A 22890-nucleotide genomic window follows, 5' to 3' on the forward strand; every position below is an offset into this window, starting at 1 on the left:
CGACCCTTGATAGATGACCAAGCCTTCTATGTGGAAGAAGTTTCTGAGCTGGAAAAAGAATCTTTCATAGACATGTGCTCAGACGACCCCTTAGAAAATGCTCTTACCCATGTAGAAAGGGAGATCTTCAGCATAGATAACAGAACAGACGATTACATGCGACTGATGGATGCAAGTATCGAGGTTGCGAACATCGAAGAAGGTGATGACTCAGACATTATCGTCGATCAATACCTCAGGGGCCGTCGATCGGCAACCATCTTCACTATCTAATTGGTTTAAAGACAAAGCACCAAAAGTTAAATTAAAACCCCTCCCTAGTGGTCTTAAATATGCATTTCTTTAAGGAAAGACGATTTAACATCGTCTGCTGACCCAAACGCTTCAGACATCGAAACTCAACACGAGTCCGAAGCTAACACTACAACCCAACCGGAACATCCGGAAAAGAACACTGACCCGGCCATGTTCATCACGATCAAGGCGGTCAGCACGGCGACAACCGCCGAGTAAAACGCTCGCGGCATAAAACAGAACTACGAGAAGGCTTGATCCTTGGAAGAGGTACGTAGGCAGCTCGTCGAAAGACGAGTTCAGCTATCCCCCTCTCTAAAAAGGGGGGGGGGAGGAGTGGGTGTGTATTCTCGTATTCTCCCACATAGGAAAAGATGCGTTATTGTAATCGAGTTTTTTAGAGATTTCAAATTTTTTTACTACAATATACATTGCTCCTTTTTATTAACACGCTTACGCATCAGTTAACGCAAAAGTCTCAGGACACGCCTAGAAACTCTACAAAAGTTAAGACTCTTGTCAGCGGCCTTCTGGCCCAAAATCGTAAAATAATCATTCTTCAACACTTAAGATATACGTATAATCTTCAAAACAACTGCGAGACGTCGCAAAGTTAAAATTCAAGATGATGCGAACAAAATGTCCGACCGCGACCACCCAAACCTTACATTCCGTTCGTCGATTGGCTCCGACGAACACGCCAGCCGTCTTCAACAAACGCAACTCGATCACTCTTTTGATCTTCAAACGTCCAACGTAGGGACAAAAGCGGGCTACACCAAAAATCCAAAATTTTGGTTTAACACTTCCAGTTGACTTAAAAATTATCTCTGGAAAGATGCTCGATTCATACCATACAAGTCATAATAAGCCAAGAACCTATCGCGGACTTTAAATCGGTACGAATCAGGAAGAAATCACAACAGGAAAATCGATAGCCGGCTAGTCACCGCGCAAACCTTAAACCGAAAGTAAACCTAGATCTTGCCCTAAACCCATCGCATTGGTCTCAGACATCTCAAGACATGATATCTAAAAGATATGAGATCCTAAATCATGTCTCTCCATTCACATCTCAACGTTCCCGAAAGTCGTAAGAATAAATATTTTTTACGAAAAGTCACGAACGAACCGACAGATTGAACGTCTCAACGGAATTAAATATGAGACGACAACTCATATTTACTTCGAACCTACTCAAAACAATTCGAAATAAAATACCCATCATATATATAAAAGCCGCATAAAGCGGTAGGGATTCGAAGCCACCAACGGCCAATCCCGGTAAACGATAAAATGGCCAAAACAGGCCCTTACAATCTCTCGAAATAAAGGCCACACTCGGCCACAAAATCAGAACGGGTAAACAAACTCGTCCCTCTGGATGATCACTCCACCTCTCAAGGTTCAAAGTAAAAGTCCCCAGACAACGAAGCTCCAAACGCATCCGCAGGATGATCTACTTCCTCGCCATCACCGGGAAACTCGGTCGCAATCTCTTCGGTATCAGGAGAAACCGGGATGGGATCCCAGAATCCCTGGATCCTCCCGTCGATCGGGGGAATGAGCGCCTCAGCGTGTGCATGTTCTTTCATGATGTCCGTCATTAAACTCATCTCCTTCTCGAAAACATAGTCGTCGGTTTGCATCTTCCAAAGACTCCCGACTGAACCACGACACTCACGGAAATCGCCCACCGAGGTGAAGGCATCCTTGAGGTTCCCGTACTCGACCTGGAATTGAGAGGCACGAGTCTTCATCACCTCGACAATCTCCCTCTTGCCCTTCCGTTCCGTCTTGCAAACAGCCCTCGCATGATCACAAGCGAGTTGCGCATCTCGCTCCAACATCTCGCCTTGCATGCGAGCAAGATCCCTTTCCGCTTTCTCTGATTTAAATCGATAGACCATGGCTTCCCTATGCTTCGCCTTAATGGCCGAGCCAAGCAAGTTAAGGCCCTGCAAAACCGATTAACACGTTGTAAGCGGAAAAAGAAAGACCTAAGGCGATCGCCAAAATTTTCGTAAACTAACCCCGTTGATGATGAGAGACCCTTCCGCGATGACTTTCGGCCTCCCCGATTCGTTCGTAGGCGGAGGAGCATCGGAGCCCGAGGGTAGACCAGCAAAGAAATCGTCAAAGTCCGGAATATGGACCTCGCTAGTACCGCTTCCATCGCCGTAAGCAAGGTCTGGATCCCATCCTGGAAGCATAGAATCATCCACCAAAAACTCTATGTCGCCAAGATCAATATATTTCCCCTTCGAAGAGTTCCACCCCGTCGAAACCGTTGGAGCAGCGTCAGAACCTTGGTCATCGGGCTCAGAGTCGCTCCCTGTTTCCACGCTCGAAACAGGACCGGGATGTACAAACCTCAACGCCTTTCGAACTCGCTTCGGCGTTAAAAAAAGTCCAGAAAAACGGACCGTTCCTGAGAAGATCCGTCACTGCGATAATATCCTCGGGGAACGGAGCAAGCGGATTGATGAAGGGACGATCGTTCGGCAACCTCCAGAACAATGGGATACAACTCTCTTCGACAGACGCCGCGTCTATACGAACGAAGAAGAAAAACTTCTTCCACGAGTTGAAGTTGGAATTAAACCTTTTAACCACCGACATGAAGCTCCGAGGGACCAGCCTATACTTGTATGTATCCTTGATGATCTGTAACCTCAAAAGCGCTTCAAAGTGATCGACGGTAAGGGAGAGACCATGCTCGTAGCTCAGAATCAGGATTCCAATGAGGTGCTGAATGACAAGGGGATTCAGTTGGCTTATCGCCACCTCGAAACGATCCAACACACGGACGATAATTTTGGGAATCGGGAATCACAAGCGACAGCGCACTACGAATGCTTCATTGCAAGTAAAGTAACCCTCCGTGGGACTACTAGCGCGCTCTCCTTGACAAGGAACCCGGAATTCCACCGTATCCGGAATTTGGTAGAACGACCGCATGATCCCGAGAAACTCGTTAATACTCCTGCTTGGAGCCCTTTCCTCGACTGAACGATGGGTCATGACCGGGAACAACTTCTCTTTTGGGAGGTGTGATCGAACCATAACACGCAACCCACCATGCCTCATTCTCGGCCGGGTTTACCGAATTAGGCACGAACTCTATCTTCGGCACAAGGAGCTCTTCAGGAACGTTTGCGGACGAGGGCCCTTTCTTCGAACTCCTTTTCTTACTCGACATTTCGTATTTTCCTTTTGAGAATCAAGAAGAAAAGGATAGAGAGAAAAAAGAAAATTTTCAAGTGACTCTCTATGGGAATAAGTAAGTGAAAAGGTTATGAAGAAGTTACCTCCCTTCTTATAGGCATGAGAAATTGCTATTTACTTGCGGATTTTCGGACACGAACTTCGCCCAAATACACCAATCTCGTCCGAACTCGCCATACCGCGCGTTAGAATCTCACTAGAAATCCACGATTCTAACGGGCTGGGGGGCTAACTGTTGGGGTCGAAAACGGTTACGACGAAGTTAACGTCCAAATCTCCAAAAAAATACAAGTAAGTCTTTCCGCAACAAATCGTGCTCGGTCAAGAAAACATCACAACGTATGTTCCTAAGATAAAGCTTCGTTCAAATTCTATTTAGATCAAACATAAGTCATCGGAAACATACCCAAACCAGCTACAGATAGGTTCGAGTATGACGATCAGAACACAGACAAACCAAGCTCGGTCATTACGCAACTACGGCACATGCACGCTGTCCGGTCGCTACGTGGCGAGCCAAGCTCGGTCGCTACGTAGGGACTGAGCTCGAGCCAAGGGTATAGAGTTTAGGTTTATAGTCTAGGTTTTGGGTTTAGGGTATATAATTTGGGTTTAGGGTCTATGATTAGGGTTTAGGGTATAGGGTTTGGGTTTAGGGGTTTGGATTTGGGTTTAGAATTTAGGGTATAGAGTTTAGAATTTAAGATTTAGGGTTTAGGGTTTCGCTGGAAACGTTAGCATCGTTAAAATTAGCATTTTTATTTTTTGTAGCTATTTTTTTGTTTAGTTTAATATTTTTTAATTAATAATCTATGTGGAAATTTGATTGGTCCTAAAAGGTGTGGTGAATTTAAAGTTTTACCCTAGGGAGTGAACCTAAGTTTTGTACTTTTTTAGTTTATCCATTTTAAAATGTGATTTAAATAAAAAATTTATTAAAGGGTCCAAATCAGAATTTTTTACGAGTCTGGAAGGCAATTTTAGAATGCGATCCTCATTTTTCTTCATATCTTCACTGTCTTCGTTTACGTTGCTCTCAACCCACATTTGGCATTATTTACTCAAATAGGTATTTTATAAAGAGAAAATTACTAGAATTTATAGAAAATTTGGTTTATTACTAGAATGTTATACATCTTTTGAAAATTACTAGAGTGTTTTGATATTCCTAGTAAATGACAATAAGGATCTTTAGTTAGTTTTTTTTAGTTAAAATTATTTTTAAACATTAAATCTACATCACTAATTAAGTATCCACATAATCAACAGAGAACAATCAACCATCTCTTTAATTACATATCGTTGAGAAAAAAACACAATAACACAACACAACTTCGTCGAAGAACTAAAGGAACCCTAACCACATCTTCCCTGAAATCTTCATCGACATTGTGTTTACTGCCTCTTCCTCGAACTAACTCTATATCTTGTCTTCTCCGATAACCGATATCATCTTCTCTGCTGCGTTTTTCGAGTTTGTGGCTGAGTTTTAATTTATGTTGTGGCTGAGTTACTTTTCTTTTATGGCTGGTTTATATATGCAGCTATGGTTGAGTTACTTCTCGCCAATTTTCGAAAACCTTGTTATAAGAAGTGTGCATTCCGAGGAGAAAAGACAAATACATTCAAAAAAACACCCAGATCGGCAATTGTGGGATATATTTAATTAAGTTTGTTTATGATTTCATTCCCATATATGGATAATCTAATTTTTTTTTTCAGATCTGAGTGAAAGAGAAATTTGAACAAAAAGAAAATAAAGGAGACAAAAAGAAGTGACGGAGGATTCAGCAGAGACGATACAGAGGAGTTCATTGAAGCTTGGATACATGGCTGAATACCAGAATGGTGCAGAAAACATGTATTTTTGGTTTTCTATGTAAAAAAACATAACTCACCCATGTATTGTGTGTTTGATTTATGCTATGTTTACACTTTTCAGCCGTGTCGTTTATATATCACAGCCGTGTCGTTTACATAACTCAGCCATACCTCAAACATACCCTAAAATCAGAAAATGTTTAGATAACTCAGCCGTATCATTTAGGTAACTCAGCCGTATCGTTTATATAAATCAGCAATACCTCAAACATACCCTAAAATCGGAAAACTGAATTCAAGTACTTTAAGAAGTTATATTGAAGATCATCTTATCAATATCAAGTGAATATAAATCAACTGAATGTGTATAGTTTCTTGAATTTCAAGTTGAGACTTTAACTTGATCTTGAGATATATGTTCTTTTACAATCACTTAAACAATTTTTACTTACAAGACTCTAACTTTAATCTTTTCTTAAATATAAACCTCAAACCATAAACTATAGAATTATAAAGTTTATCTTTGAACATTAAATCCAATATTTTTATTATTATTTAAAGTTTAAGGTTTAGGTTTAAAGTTTAGGTTTAGAGTTAAACTCAAATCTTAATAATTTAAAAAAATAATCTTTAATTTAAAGTTCCATTTTAAATTTTGATTTAAACCCGTAACTACATTTTATAAATTTAAGCAATTTTTTAAAAAAAATTGAAAAGTACTAAAATTACAAATTATATTGCTTTTTCATGCCCATTGATTGATTTTAGTCTAAGGGTTCAATATTTTCGATATAAAATTATAATATTTTATAACTTTTTAAAATTTAAACTACAAATATTAAATATAAAATTATAAAGTTAAATATTTTCAAAACATGATCTCAAACCATATCTATTTCGAACCTTTAACCCTAAACCCTGAACCACATACTCTGACCTATACCATAAAACATTAAACTTCAAACTGTTTTTAAAAAATAATTAATCATCTACCATAAATTCTAACTACAAATGTTAATACTCTAATATTTTTGTTATTTAAAAATATAATCTTAAATCTTAAATCGAAACCCAAAACACTATATACCAAACCCTAAACTCACTCGGTTATATACCCGAAACTTTAAACTTCATATTTAAACCACACATCAAAAAGTCAACATATAATCATAAAATCCAAGTTTCAAAATTTAAAGCTTTATCAAAAATACACTTTAATATAAAATATAATTTTAACCATCAAAATTAAAACATTAACCATTAATTGTTTTAATCTAAGGGCTACAAATTCATCAAGTGGTTATCTTCTAACTTCTTTCTCATTGGTTAGATTTTTTAGTACAAGGATTACAATTCTTGACCATTGATTAGTTTTGATCTAATGGTTTAAAATGCATTTTTTTCTTTACTTTCTCTCTTCTATTTGACGTCTCCTTCTCCTCTTCTCTTTCTTTCGGGAGTTCTTTACAGTTCCAGATCTTCTTCATCTCTCTCACTTTCTGTCTTCTAAACAAGAGAGATTCATACATTGTCATTCATTTCTTATGCCTTAGTATATTTGGTTTGTAAATCTTAGAAGTGAGAAAAGAAGAAACGTCAAAGAAGAAAAGAAGATTGTCGGCGAAGAAGAGAAAGTGTCGAAGAAGACTGGTCTTCGCCATCATCACGGATATTGAGTTTGTCGCCATCTATACTTGCCGACGTCGTCCTTGTTTCAGTTTCTCAGATCCATTTTTGCCGGTCTTCTTCACCGTAGTCGCCACTACCACCACTTGTCACCACACTGGTCACCTCTCTCTCTTTCAATCTCTCTCGCTCTTTCTCTGTGTTTTGAATTTGTTCTTCTTACTAGAAGGTCAATAAGGCAGAGGAGCTTGATGGTGGAGGAGATAACAAAACAGTTGTTTAGCTTGAAGACGTCGGACCTCTCATGGTAACTGGACTGCGGTGGCGAAGGAAGAAGACAATAATGACCTCCCGGCTCTCGTGATATGGAAGAAACACATGGTTGTTTAGTTAGGTTTAGATTTTGTCGACACGGCTGCAAGCTTTTTTTGTTTTTAGGTTTTAGATTAGGGTTGGTTTATAATTAAACTCAGCCGTAACATATGCATAACTCAGTTGTAAGTGTACATAATTCAGCCGTAACGGATCTGAATGGTATAAGCCAGTCGTAATGTTCCTATAACTCAGCCGTTAAGTGTAATATGTTTCGCGATGTTTCGTATTTTGGGCGGGAAAAAAATATTTTGGGTGGGAAAATATCATTCCTTCAACTCTGAACACAATATTTAAACTTTAATATTTTCTTAAATTTGAACCTCAAACCCTAAACTATAGAACTATAAAGTTATAAAAATTATAAAGTTTATCTTTTGAACACAATATTAAAATTTTAATCTTTTCTTAAATTTGAACCTCAAACCCAACACTATAGAACTATAAAGTTATAAAAAAATTATAAACTCAGTCGTAACCTATGCATAACTCAGCTGTAAAGTATGCATAACTCAGCCGTAACGTATCTGAATGGTATAAGTCAGCCGTAACGTATCTGAATGGTATAAGTCAGCCGTAAAGTTCCTATAACTCAGCCGTTAAGTGTAATATGTTTCGCGACGTTTCGTATTTTGGGCGGGAAAAAATCATTCCTTCAACTCTGAACACAATATTTAAACTTTAATATTTTCTTAAGTTTGAACCTCAAACCCTAAACTATAGAACTTTAAAGTTATAAAAATTATAAAATTTATCTTTTGAACTTAATATTAAAACTTTAATCGTTTCTTAAATTTGAACCTCAAACCCAAAACTATAGAACTATAAAGTTATAAAAATTATAAACTATGTCGTAACGTATGCATAACTCAGCCGTAATTTGATTATAACTTAGCCGTAACGTATGCATAACTCAGCTGTAAAGTATGCATAACTCAGCCGTAACGTATCTGAATGGTAAAAGCCAGTTGTAACATTCCTAAAACTCAGCCATCATGTGTAATTTGTTTCATGATGTTTCGTATTTTGGGCAGGTACAAAATATTTTGAGCGGGAAAAAACTCATTCCTTCTACTCTGAACACAATATTAAAACTTTAATCTTTTCTAAAATTTGAACCTCAAACCCTAAACTATAGAATTATAAAGTTATAAAAATTATAAAGTTAATCATTTGAAAATAATATTAAAACTTTAATCTTTTCTTAAATTTGAACTTCAAGCCCTAAACTATAAAGTTATAAAAATTATAAACTCAGCCGTAATGTATGAATAACTCGGCCGTAATGTAAGGATAATTCAGCCCTAACGTATGTGTTGGAGACTTAATGTATGAACTAAAGTTATCATATTAAGATGACGCACCATCTGAGTCATCAAACATATAAACTCAGCTTTCAAATTCATCATCTTCTTCGTCTTCTCTCATTTTCTTATTTTTTTGGTTCAACTCTCCTCTTTTCTTACAATTTACGGGACTTAACTTCTTCATCTCTCTCTTTGAGTCTTTTTTCTTCTGCAAGACGACGAATCCAATGAGAGAGGGAGCAGCAGGATATAGGACCGCCATATATGAAACTGTAGAAAAGAAGCTTCTTCTTTAACCGATCATCATCGAATACGACGACGACTGTAGTAAATCTGTCTCAAATTTTTAATTTTAAAAAAATCTATGTTTTTAGACCTAGTTGCGGAAACAAAAATTACCAGAACCATAAGATCTCAGAGAAAGATAAAGAATAAGTTGAAGAAGATAGATAAAGAAGATGAAGAATAACATAGACCCTTATTTTATTGTTATAACATTAGTGATGACATGGAAAATCCGAATTTATGACATGGCAGATAACATGGAAAATCGGTTAGTCAGCCGCCAAACAAATATATAACTCAGCCTAAATAAATCAGCCCTCATGTATAATGTAAGTCAGCAGAAACGTGGATACTATTTCAGTAATTAATCTTTTGCTAATAAATCAGCTGTAATTAGGATGAAAAATCTTAAGTCAGTCGTATCATCAAATAAATCAGCCGTCAAACAAATGATATTCTAGTAATTAATCTTTCGCTAATAAGTCAGCCGTAAATAAGCTGAGTTTACTATTAATCCATCTAATGACGGCTGATTAAATATAACTCAGCAGTAACAAAATCTCATAAGTCGGCCGTAAATTCAATAACTCAGCCAGTCGATGTTCATTAACTCAGCCGTAGAAACATAACTCAGTCGTGTCTTAACTACAACTCAGCCAAATTTTTCAGAAATCAAACTGTCGATGTATAAGTCAGCCCTAATTTGTGTACGTAAGTCAGCCGTTATCCCATAAAACAGCCAGATTTCTGTAAATCAGCCGTAACTAACGGCTGATTTATGTTCTTAAGTCAGCTGCTGTTTTCTCTTAAGTCAGACGCGTTGTTTAATTCAGCCGCAACGTAGCAATAACTCAGTTGTAACGACGTATATAGCTCTTTACAGCCGACTTAATGAAAACACGGAACTGAATTCCTACGTGGCGGCGGATTTTTGATTACGTGTCATAAAAAAGTAATGGCATTCTTGTAAATACGTTTTTCTCATAACGTAAAGAAAGGGCACGCTTGGTATTTAAAAAATGTCAGTAATAAAAAAAAGATTTGTATAGTTCTAGTCAATTGTCCTAAAATATTATATATTTGAGTAAACTTTCCTTTTATAAATAACGGGTGTTGAATTTTCTGCTGCAGTTTCTCAAGAAAGAATATACGATCATACGAATGAGAGATGCATGTTGTGATCCGACTCGAGGAAAATGACATAACCCAAGAGAAATATCCAGATATATAATAAGAACATCAATAACAAATACATCATCAGAAAAATGAGAATTTGGAAGCACAAACAATTGAGACCTCGTCTAAGCAGAAAAAAGGAAAAAAAAAAACAATTGAGACCTCGAGCTGAGATCATTTCAAACTATATTATTACTACATCCTCTCTCATTATAATATTGCAAGTCTTAGCGAGAATAACACATAACTTAAACCTGTATCGATACGATTTTCACGTAAGGTCGTACGTCTTTCTTACAAGGGCCTAGTATGTCGTCCTTTTGCCCGGCCACACAGACGCGAGTTCTTTGGGATAGGGTACTCATCTCTCAAGGACGTCGATGTTGTAAAGACGCGCAAGTAGAGCTGTTGTCCCAAATACTGCCTTGCCCAAAACTCGGACCTTAGGTTCCACATCCCCACGTTGTCCAAAGCAATGTAAATGGCTGTCCATGATTTTGGATACACCTGAATCCCAAATATATATGTCATGTTCTTAATTAGAACAAGAAAAGAAAATAATGTGTTAGATTGAGGAAAAAGAGGCAATAAGAACGGGAAACTGCCTCACTTGGACAGTTGAACGGGAAACTGCATCACGTAAATTGTACCCATTTCTGCTCCCTGTGTTCCACTGTCCACCATCCATCCTGTATGTTATCCGATCAAAACACATTTAGACAATGTCAACAAAAAAAAAAGAAACTACCAAATAAAAAGGTGTGAAGATAAATGTACCCAACAACCCAGAAGGAGTAACCATTGAGATGATAACTTTGAACGATATTCTCTTTGTTCTCGAATACAATCTCGATAAATGTTCGATAATCGACTTGCAAAACAGAGGTGTCAAGATATAAACCTCCCCCTGTGGGTTTGTCCGAGATGCTATTGATCTTATAAACCCCGCTTATCTTGAAGAAGTCGGCAAGTTTTAGAGGTGTATCCGCGGGCACAAATGACACACTATTGATACCGTATCTTTGCTTTCCATTTATCTGCCCCGCTGAGCTACCAAACACAATAGTCCTAATGAGCGGTATTAGACCATAATGATATGATCCTTGTGGGTTTGGTCTTGGTCCACTGGCTGTCAAGTTGGTTCTACGAAAAAACAAAACCACTAAATCTTTACAATTCTCTATATGGAGCTTAAAACACTTAGTTGCCTATGCAAGAGCCAAGAAGAGTACCTGATGGCACGTGCTTGGTTTAACGACCAATCAATTTGAATGGTGGGACCACCGGGAATTGGACCCGAAGCTGAAGTTGACGAACCACTGTATCGGAGAATGCCGGTGGTTGTTATGATCTTATCGGTGAACCGAGAGGAAGCAACCACGTAGTAGTCACGAGGAGATTGGTCAGCAGTAATGAGAACAGAGTAAGACTGGCCAACATGAACGTCAAGTGACGAAAACATGGTTTGCATTGTGTGTGTCCCTTCGACTTCCACAAGCTTCATCCTGTGGTTTTGGATTCTGAAGTTAAGAGAATTTTGTAATCCAACGTTTGATATCCTCAACCTGTATGTTTTTCCTACATTGCATAAACGTGTTTTTGAAACATTATTAATAAACGTGTTGAACGAGTGAAATACAGGAAATCGAGATCAAATGCCACACACCTTGCTCAACGTTTAATGTAGCACCGTTGCTTCGGCCATTGATAAGAATACCATCAGGCGATGGTAACTTCCTTCCTCTGTCAAGACGCGCCTTTAAATCCTGAGCAGTATACAAAATATTAAGAGAATTTTATTTGTATAAGCACTTGATCAATTAAAATATAACATATGTCATAATAGACTAGGTCATCAAAATATATCATTATAGATTATGATATGGATACGCATGTGATAATTATATAACCTATAAAATAAAAGTTGAGAAAATGTGTAAATTCATGCTATTAAATTTTTGCGAAATAATTTTTCGCAATCAAGCACTCACAGTGGTTAATGTAAAAGGTTAAAAATAAAAAGATGCATAAACACTAAGTAAATTAAAAAAACAATCAAATTCTGTAATTTTTAATAATAAATATAATAATAAATATTTATAACATGATTTTGTTCGCATGTGCGGATAACACCTAGTACAAATTAAATTCGGATTTAGTTATTTATATGAATTTGTGTATAAATTAATATTACTATTTTTATTAGGGAAAATCTCCTAAATAACCTATTTTGGTTTTTGTTCTTTAAACAGTTTCTATGGGAAAATCTCAAAACATGTTTTCATTAATGGATAAAAAATAATCATATTTTGATTTATAATTTTAATTACTTATTTATTAAATATATAAAATAAATAAGTTTTAAAAATTTGAAAATAATTGTTTTCTTGAATTTTTTGCTTTTAACAAAATAATCGTTTAGAATTTCCAACATATTTTAGAAAATGAGTTTTCTTTAATTAAGAAATTAGAACAAGTTTCTTCAATATATATATATATGTAATTTTCCATAATTTTAAAAAAAAATTGATTTGAATTTAGGAATGCTTTCATAAAATAGAAAGTTTATTTAACAATTTATAGGAAATGATGTAATTATCATTTATCTTTCTTATGAAGGATAAATTAGTAGCTTTGATTATATTGTGAACTAGTTTGGAAATAAAAAAAAATGTTTTGGAGCTATTTGAAGTCACTTATTATTATTTTTTATTTATACATTAAAAATTTATATAGTTTTTATATTTATATTTTTTATTTTAAAATTTATATTTTACAGATTAGAAAGTTAACAGTACTTTGTGTTTTTTTCTTTTGGCGGTCGTAATAGTTAACAAAAAAAGAAATTTAAAAGTACTTTAAGTTAATTTTATTATCACCACATTTGACCTTTTTTTTGTTCAGAACACATTTAACTATTTAAAATAACTAATGTTAAAGTTAGTAATTACTTTTATGTCAAGTTCATGTTAAACAAGTAAAACACGTTCAAATTTTATAAAATCAGATCAGGTTCATATTATTGTTGGCGAAAGAAATTTGTTTTGTTTTGCTTTTTTACCAAAACTCACCGTGTGATTAGATTTGTACCAATCTCCGATGAGGACAGTGTAATCTCCTGCGGGGTCAGCAAATGGAACTGGAATTCCAGGACGACTAAGGATTCTGATGCCTCCGAACCCACCAGCTGCCTTATGAAATGCAAGGGATGGGAAGTAGTAGAAGCTTCCAATTTGGTCTTTCACTTGCAAAATATATGTGTAGTTGGTCCTTGGTGGAATTGGACAAGTCGTTCCATACATTCCATCAACATAAGAGTTTCTCCTATTTTGTACTCCATTCCTGTTTTATTCATTTTTAACAGTTAAATAGCAACGAATACACATAAGAGCATATGTAGCAAATAACCAAAATTTAGAATGTCGTTTTAATGTTTTTTTCTTTGCAAAATAACATCTGCTAACTGGTTTTGCGTGGGCTACTAACTAATACTATCATGTTAATTTATTTGTAGATACAATATTTTATATAACATTACAATTTTATATAACATGGTTTTCAATTTAAATTCTATAAATGATGTTGGCTTAGAGCATCTCCAACCCACCCAGATATTTATCTTTATATACTATAATAGAGTAAAATTGACTCTTTCTCACCTCTTTTTCTTCTCCTAAAATAAAAATTGTTATTTGCTCCTCTATATTTAGGGAAAGAAATAACATTCCTTCATAATATAGGCATACTTTTTTATTTACACATTAGTTCTTTAACTTTTTTTGCGATTATAACTAAAAATACATGGTTACATACAAATACATTATCTTACATATAAGACCTAATTATTTTTTTGTTTACATAATATTCTTAATTATTACAGTTATATATAAAATAAATAAATATTATTATTATTTTTTTTTTAAATCCAATTTTTTAACAAATAATATTTAAATTTTATATTTAAAACTAAAATTATTAATTATTGTTTAATTATTAAAAAGTCTACATAAAATTTACATATTGATAACATATTTAAGTTGAACTTAAATATTAATTAATACAACATATTAAAACAACTTAATATTCTGGTAAATTACTTCTGGATTTATAAAGATCGTTAGAATATTGTTCAAACGAAATGGATGGACATGGAGCTTGTTGATTTTATTGATGGTTGCTTCAAATATCAAATAATGAAGATAACCGATTCCAAAAGTTTTTAAATCAATTCAAAAATATCAAAAAAAAAAATCTCATTTCTCATTTTATAATGCATTAATTGATTATTTATGAGAAAAGTATAATAATAATGATGGTCAGATAATGTCTACTTTGTTTCATTATTTTTGTTTAATATTTTTTGTAATAAAATGTTTAGATTAAATAATATTTTATTTTTATGAAAGATTTCCAAAAGATATAATGAATAAGTTAATTATCAACATTTAAAAGTTAAAGAGTGTTAATTGTAAAATAAAAAAAAATCTTTTAAAAATATTTTTTTAAAAATAAAAGAATACATTATAGATAACTCACCTTCATCATAGAGTTCTTCTGTTATATAGAATAAAAAAAAAGGAATGCACTGAAGATGATCTTAGTAAAGTTTGTACATAGTTACCAACACTATAATTCGATCAATCTTTACCGATAGAACGTCAAAAAGGAAAAAAAATGATGTCATGAAGATAGGCTAATTAGTGGAAATGGGTAGGGCCCTTCTTAAAGACAACGTAACTTCAACGACATTCTAATGCAGCCGACAAGTTTCACCGAAAGGGCATGTTCGGGTGTTAAACAGCTAATGAATTAGGGAGACAGGTGGCAAAATGTGGAAGATAATACTATTCTGTTACTATATTTCAACCAAACTAATTTTTATGTTAAATTTAATAATCAAATATATATGTTATAAGTATTATTTTTATTTTTATATATCCATGAAATTTGCGAAATTGGCGAAAAAAATAAAGGCCGACTTTGAAATTGTGCTTTTCATACAATTTTTAGAATAAATATATGTGGAAAAGCGTGCTATTACGGTAGGAAAGCATGCGAGTGTGATAAATGTAGACATGGGTTTAAAATGGAAACGGTCCATCCATAATGGCATGCATCTGTAAGATAACGAAAAATCTATTAGGGGTATTAATCAAAGATAACCGCCATTAATGAGAGGGAATTTTGTTTTGTTTTTGTCTTGTCAAAAAATGTGATAAATGTAGTCATCGAATAGAATGTGATTGGTTAACATTTTCAGAGTTATTTTTACTCTAATTTTTAATTACTTCAAATTCCACTAAAAACATATTCACTATGTTCTTTAATATTACATATTTTAGAAAAAAAATTGTTTTAAAAAGATCCACTTTATACATTTTCAAGACATGTTTTATTACTTAATTGCAAATTTCAAAAAACTTAATTGCACTTACTGAATTTTTATTGACTTAAAATTATAAAACAAAGATAAATATAGAAAATTATGCAAATTTAATGTGTTTTATTAAAATGTGTGAAAAAGCTAGAATATGTAACATTAAGAAACAGAGGGAGTACTAATTAAGTGAAAATAATGTTTTATTTTTAGTTTATTTACTATCAAATGAGAAAAAACACTTACTTAATTTTATTCAGTAATTTACTAGAATAATAACATTTACACTAACTTTTTTTCCATTTTCTCTTAACTTTTTTTTTCTTTACTTTAGTTCTATCGAATCACATTGATAGTATGATTTTGCTTGATAACTAAATTATGATATACTGTAAATTATATTTATTCAAATATTGTTATCTAATTTTTTTATAAATATATGATTTTAAATCTATAATTATTATTATAAGAAAATTATGGATTTTCTAAAATTTTGGACCACTTGCACGTGATAAAAGACGGCCCTGACTATAATAGTGACAGGAAAAAATAATAGTTTGTATCTGTATTAAAATATAAGTAGTTTTCACATTTCAATGCAACTTTTCGATGCAACTTTGTAATTTTTTTTTTAAAGTAACAAAATTTTTAATGTCAGCTAAAACTGCTTATCGAAACAGAGTGAGAGGGGGTTAAGTCTAACGAATCGCGACTACCAGTTTATTTACGTTGCTGGAAAACTCGAATTTTTAGATGACAAAAAGATGAAGTGGCTACTTAAAGAAAATGAAGAAAACGTGGAGCAAAACTGCTCTCACGGATTATTATTGTATGTTAATTCCATGTATAATCTGTTGTTCAAAATAGTACATGTATAACCTACAACTTTCTTTTTCCTTTTCTGGATGTGAAGGGCATATATAAGGTTGTTATTCGGAAAAAATGAAGTATGGTCGTTACCAGGATATTAAGAAAGGCTCGTCTAAGCTGTTGTGTACGTTAATGATGAGATTGTCGTTTGTCACACTGTGAATGTCGGGTCCCGGAAATTGTCCATTAATCAGTATTCCCTATTTCCATAAAAAAAATTTTAAAAAATTAGTATTCTTGACTGATTCAGTTCACTAGATCTAACCTTCAGGGTAACAAAAAAAAAGTTACTTTTCGTCAACCAACCAATAAAACGATCCAGGGAGCCATAACGTTGCTTTACACAAGAAATAGTAGGAAAATACTCTTTAGGAAAATACTCTTTTAAAAAATAAAGTAATATTGTACTCTGCTCGTTTTAACAGAAGAGCTAATAGAAGACCTGTTGACGAACACCGAGAGGATAAATATCACCGTATGTTACATTCCAGTCGAAGAATCGGTAAGGACTCTCGGCAGTGACCAAGGCGAAGAATGAGTAGCAGAGCAATAGGACGGTGCCTCCGGATCTGCCCACTGCCATCATTTTTGAATGAGAGAGAGTTGAATGACGGCGTTTCTAATGGTGAAGAGAGAGAGAGAGAGAGAGAGAGAGAGAGAGAGAGATGAGTAGACACACACTGAGTTATGTAAATTTAAGTGCGTCGGGAGGGTGGGAGCTAGAGGGGTTCCTAACTAAACTGGACAAAATGAATAAAAGCCAAGAAATTTTGAATTTACTGCGTTGACTTACAAATTTAAAATAATCGAATTCCTTTTTTTTTGTCGACGAGTCTAATTCCTTTATATCAAGAAAACTAGATAATAATCCGTGTCCTACGCGGATTGAATTTTTTTAAAAATATATTACACTTTAATATTATAAATAATATACCTTTTATTATCAATAACCGTTTTTACATTTGATTAGAGGTGGACATTCGAGTATCATTTGGTTCAATTCCGATCCTTGAAAGTTTGGTTCGGTTTAGATCTTTGCAGGTTTGGTAGCTTGGATTCAAATAACCTAATTATTTTTTTTTTCAAAAATTAAAGTCCATACTTAAATTAAAATTTTCAAAATCTAAAAATAAAATTAAATATAATATATAAATTTGAATAATGTATGCCAAAATACTTAAATTTAACATAAAAATTGGCTTAGCTTAAATATTTGGATAAAGAATCAATAGATATTTAAATTAATTTAGGTATTATAAGTATCATTTAGTTATTTTAAACATGTAATTATAACTATTTGTATATATTTCCGAGTATTTTGAACAACTTAAAAACGTCTTATATATTTTATATATTCTTTTAGATATTAAATTTAAAAATAATTAATATATTTAAGTATATAAATCTTGTTCATATATAATCGGATACCTAAAATATTACGATTTGGATCAGGTTCTGCTCCGGTTCTCTAGATACCAATATTTTGAACCCATTCGGATATCTAACCAATTTAGATTAAAGTTTAGTACTATTCTTTGGAGCCTTGGTTTGGTTTTTATGGATTCAGATTTTTTTCCCAACCCTATAATTTTATTACGACAAACATTTAAACGAAAATGATGATGGTTTATATTGATTTTGGGTATGCAACAGTTTTTAAACCAAAACACATTTTACTATGTACGTGGCCCATTTAGTTAATCATTAAAAAAATTTCTAGGCCAGTTTAATAAAATGATGATGGTACATATCGATTTTAGGCAAATTTCAAAATTAAAATATTAAAATCTCAACACTCTTTCAATGGTACATAGTTTAATTTAAACGTTATTAAATATATATATATATATATATATTATTTAATATGAATATCTATTAAATTTAAATTCATATTACTACGATTATATCATCATTTGTATCTTGTTATAACAAAACAAATTAGCCATTGATCACAAATTTTCAAAGGGATTTTTAACATTTTTTGTAATTTAAAATCATTTAAAATTTGTTAAAATATAACATATAAGAAAAAATCATATTTTTTATTATATAATTAATGTGATTGTTTAATATCTTTTAATAATATAAAATTAAAAAAAATGTGGAAATATGCAAAAATTATTATCAAATCTTTATTATTCAAAATCGTTAATTGTCATATATATATATATTAATCATATTAGGTAATTCTGTAGCTTTTATTTAAGAAAATAATACATGCTTTTTATATTGGGAAAATTGCCAAAAATGACTCAAAACTTAATTTTGAATACAAAAGTGTATCTCAAATTCAATCAAATGCAAAAGTAACCCAAAAGGCTAGTGAAATTACAACAACCTCCTTATGACTAAACAAAAAACATGTATTGAGTTTGTAAGTTTTCCCGTTCAGAAGATTTTAAAAGTAATTTAAAATTTTTATAAAAAATATTTTGATGGGAAAAAATTGAAATCATGTAATAATAACATTTCTAAATGAAGTTAATTTATTCTTACTAAAATTGAATTATTTTCAACATAGATGAGTGAATGTAGATTAACTCATGATAGTCCTTTGTTTAGAGTTTGGTAACATATGTTATATTATTGTTGATATATTTAGGGTTTAGATTTGGAAATCTTATCTTTTGTTTTTTTTTTAATTTTTGTGACTTATATTTGTTTAGTGATTATCTAATAACTTGATTTAAACATTTTCTAAGTATCTTAAAAGTTTAAGGAAGTGTTCTTTTGTTTAGTTATTTGATTATAGGGTTTGGAAGACGACTCACAAAAGACTTCCCAAGAAGACTTACCAAGACGTCTTCTGACATATTGCCGCATAAATTTTAGTAGAATTTAAATTTTCCGCATAAAGCAAAGTCTTCCAGAAATATTCCAGAAGTCTTCTCATGTATTTGCTTTTTAGGGTCAAGAAGACTTACCAAGAAGTCTTCTGTATCGAAAATATTTAACCTAATTAGAATTTTTGTCTCCATATAGAAAGAAAATGTACACATTCTCTTTCTTCCTCTCAAATGGCTGCAACAAAAATGTAATGTTTCTCACTCTAAAACTCTCAAACCTCTCTCTAATCTATTTGAACATCAAAACACCAAACTTAAAATCTATTTATCATTTTTTTCTTACGTCTTCTCACTAATTTATCTTCTTTTTACAGATTTTTCATTACATGATTCTCATCTTTCACTCATTGAAAGGTAGATCTATAAATTTTGGATATGTATTATTGTGTATTTTATATATTAAATTCTAAAATGCTATAGATTCAACTTAATGTGAGTGTTTCGTTTATTATTTAAGCATAAAATTATATTTTGAAGTTTTTTCTATTTTGAAGCCATTTGAATGTTTTTGAATTTGCAAGTTTTTCAGATCTGAGACAGGCTTAGAAGACTCTCAGAAGACTTTTCAGAATACTTTAGGCAAGTCTTCTAATACATTTTATGCTAGAAAACTTCCCACAAAATCTTCAGGAAGTGTTCCGAAGTCTTCTGACCAAAGTGGTATACATTTTGAATATGTATTTTGTGTGTGTTTATATATTAGACTCTAAAAAGTTATAGATTCAACCTAATTTGATTTTTTTGTTTATTATTTAAGCATAAAAATTTATTTTTGAAGCTTTCTCTGTTTTTTTAAGTCATTTGAATATTTTTGAATATGCAGATCTTTCAGATTTGAGTCAGACTTTGGAACATTTCTTAGAAGAATCTTGGAAGACTCTCGGAAGACTTCTTGGGAAGTCTACTAATAATGTATTTTATGCTAGACGACTTCCCACGAAGTCTTCGGGAAGTCTTCCGAAGTCTTCTCCCCTAGGTGGTACAAATGAATGATGTCAAGTGGAGTCCAAACTTATCTATGTGGAGGAATTATATCTAGCTCTATGTGTAATAGTTTTGTTTATGGTCAGTTTTATTATTTGTATGTGTATTATTTTAGTTGTGAATTCTTTTGTAAACTTGAAGATATGTTAATCAAAAGAATTCAGTATATATTTTCATGTTTTCCCAAAGTACTTGACATTATCGAATTTATTGATACAACATACCAATAAAATTTTTAAACCATTCTACTCAGATCGCGTAATAATCCTAATCCCTGGCCTCCCAATCATTGCTCTGATCCCATCGAACCGTCTTTCTCCTCCGAAAATCCCATGTTCCAAATATCCTGTAAGATTACATGTCGCCCCAATCTTATCATAATGATAGAGATCCGATCGATTCCATATTACTCCGTGAACCCCCGGATCCCAATCCTGAATCCACATCGAAACTTAAACAGTTGCCGTCGCCATCGCTTTTGAGAGAAAAAAAATGTACACAAACTTAAAATACATAAATTATGCATGCAACTATAATTTCTATTAAATAAAATTTTATAAACAAAAATAATCCCGTAAATTAGAATGCAGTCAAAATCTTATAAGATTTTAGTGGAAAATTAATTTGTATATCCAAAATTGTATCTACATAGTGTTGATTCCTATGTATATTAGTTACGAAATAGTAGATCAGAAATTTTCTTTTCTAATTTATCTAGGATTTCTTTTCATTGAAATGTGAAATTTATTGATCAACAAAAAACATATTTACAAATATGAATTGTTTACTAGTGAACTCTGAGGCAGAACATATTAACTACAAACCCTCCCCCCTCTCTCTAGAGAACAAAGAATTAAGTAACTTCGAACCATTTGTGCAAGAGACCTGCTAACTTGTGTGGAAATCTGTATCTCAAGAAGAATATTTTGTTTTTGACTGCTTTGGTAATGAGTCTGGAAGTCTGCTCATGTGGGATCCAAGATCCTTCATGTCTCCTGATATTGTTCTCTCTCAAAAGGTAGAAAACCATAGTTTGGAACACCATATGTAAGAGTATCTGATCCATCAGGGTTCGGCCTTCATGGTGCAAGTAGTTAAACATGTCCGTCTAGTTAGGAGAAGCTTGATCTGTGAGCAGTCCTCCTCCCACTTTTAGCCAAACTATGAAGGAATAAGGCACATACAAAGTGTAGATGATCCTGAGTCTCGTCTGGCTCACCGCAGAACATACAACATTGAGTTTGCCCTCATGAACGCATACGATCATCTGTAGATAACTTATCTGGTTCCATATCGCTAACCAGGTAATGAAAGAATATCGTGGAACTCCCTGCGCAAACCAAATGATTCTATCCTAAAATACTTTAAGCTTTACTTGTATGATCTGCCCCCAAGTGTGGGATGCACTAAAACTTATCTAAGATTTGGGTATTCATATAACATATCAGATTCATGTAGGATATTTAAGATACATGATATTTAATATCAAGAAAATTTGGTATTACTAGGGTATTTAAAATTTGATTTCAATATTTTAGGTTTGATTCGGTTATATTTGAAATAATAAGAAATGAATTATATATTTCGTCATATATAAGTCAAATATTTTTGTTACTTTTTAAGATATATAAAAAATTGGAAAAAGATTTAAAAAAGATTTAAAAAAAAAACAACCATTTAAATATTTATTTTCAGATGAAGCTCAGATTAGTACTTTAAAGTTGGAAAGATATGTTCAAAATTTTGGATCTGGATAATTTTATTAAGCCTACATGTACAATGACAGTCCTCTTTTTGCTATTTCATGAAAAACAAATCTTAGCGCACTCTTCGGCACGTCGTTTTTTTCTTTCATATAACCTGTCCGTCGTTTTTCATTTTATAATTTTAGCGTGCCAGTTTAAACGATTAAATTTATTTTGTAATTTATACCGAACATGGATTGTCAATGCTGTAAAGGTGTCCAAAAGTAAAAAGGAAAAACATTATGTCCCTACATTTAATCAACAAAGTAATTGTAATAGTGTCCGTTTGAATGGTTACTAATTAAATAAGCGGGAAAATCAACATAAAAGAAAAATCAAAACAGTAGTACCATCTGTTATACTAGTATTAGTATCTTATTAGAATTTTTTTTTCTTTACAGTTTCTATATTATATTTAACATCTTCAATAGTAGTTCAGCTATCGCTAGTTTTTTTAATACTGTTAATGGACTTAAACAAAACAGGTAATATAGTGTCGGTGGAAATTAGTGAGGGCTCCGGGCGGATCTGCTTCCCATGTGATTTCGTTGGTGCTTTTATTTTCTTCACTTTTGGGCTTGTTTCTGTTTGTTTTGACGTCTTTGGTGGATCTATTCATCTTAAACAATCTATTATTGTTATGTCAGACAAATTATTATTCTGTAAAAATTGTATTTTAAAGCCTTATATCAGCTGACCAGTCGGTGGATTTTAATGTTTCGAGTCCCGTGAACTTGCGCATGTGCTTTGATATTGAAGATGAAATTTCATGCAACTCCAAACACAGTTCAAGGTCGAGTCCAATACCCCAAAAGTCCATTAAAAAGAGAATAAATCTAAGCAAAAGGAAGGTCATATGGAATTCGAAAAGAGATTCAATATCGACCTCACCGATCACTCAAACCATAGAAATGACAATCATAGACTTGGACCGTATGCATAGCTCGTAAAGGACTGTC

At 32.9% G+C, this 22890-nt stretch overlaps 1 protein-coding gene across 1 annotated transcript; it reads right to left on the reverse strand.

Annotated features, from left to right (window-relative positions):
* Positions 1-10130: 10130 nt before the first annotated feature.
* Positions 10131-17097, reverse strand: LOC106359025 (L-ascorbate oxidase homolog). The gene is made up of 8 exons (XM_048738495.1): positions 16799-17097; positions 16447-16556; positions 13181-13451; positions 11776-11875; positions 11342-11687; positions 10887-11252; positions 10720-10798; positions 10131-10616 (listed from the first exon to the last, which is right to left on the reverse strand). Exons 1-8 carry the CDS (start codon positions 16940-16942, stop codon positions 10404-10406), a joined length of 1629 nt encoding a protein of 542 aa, XP_048594452.1. The 5' UTR covers positions 16943-17097; the 3' UTR covers positions 10131-10403.
* Between the last annotated feature and the right edge of the window lie 5793 nt (positions 17098-22890).

This window comes from Brassica napus, chromosome A8 (genome assembly GCF_020379485.1).
Source record: "Brassica napus cultivar Da-Ae chromosome A8, Da-Ae, whole genome shotgun sequence".
NCBI lineage: Eukaryota > Viridiplantae > Streptophyta > Magnoliopsida > Brassicales > Brassicaceae > Brassica > Brassica napus.

Coding starts and splice junctions, on each gene's coding strand:
- LOC106359025 (XM_048738495.1), bottom strand. CDS start 16,942: ATGATGGCAGTGGGCAGATCCGGAGGCACCGTCCTATTGCTCTGCTAC. Junction 16,557..16,798: donor CTCTCGGTGTTCGTCAACAG/GTCTTCTATTAG, acceptor TTATGGAAATAG/GGAATACTGATTAATGGACA. Junction 11,876..13,180: donor GGTACAAATCTAATCACACG/GTGAGTTTTGGT, acceptor TATACTGCTCAG/GATTTAAAGGCGCGTCTTGA.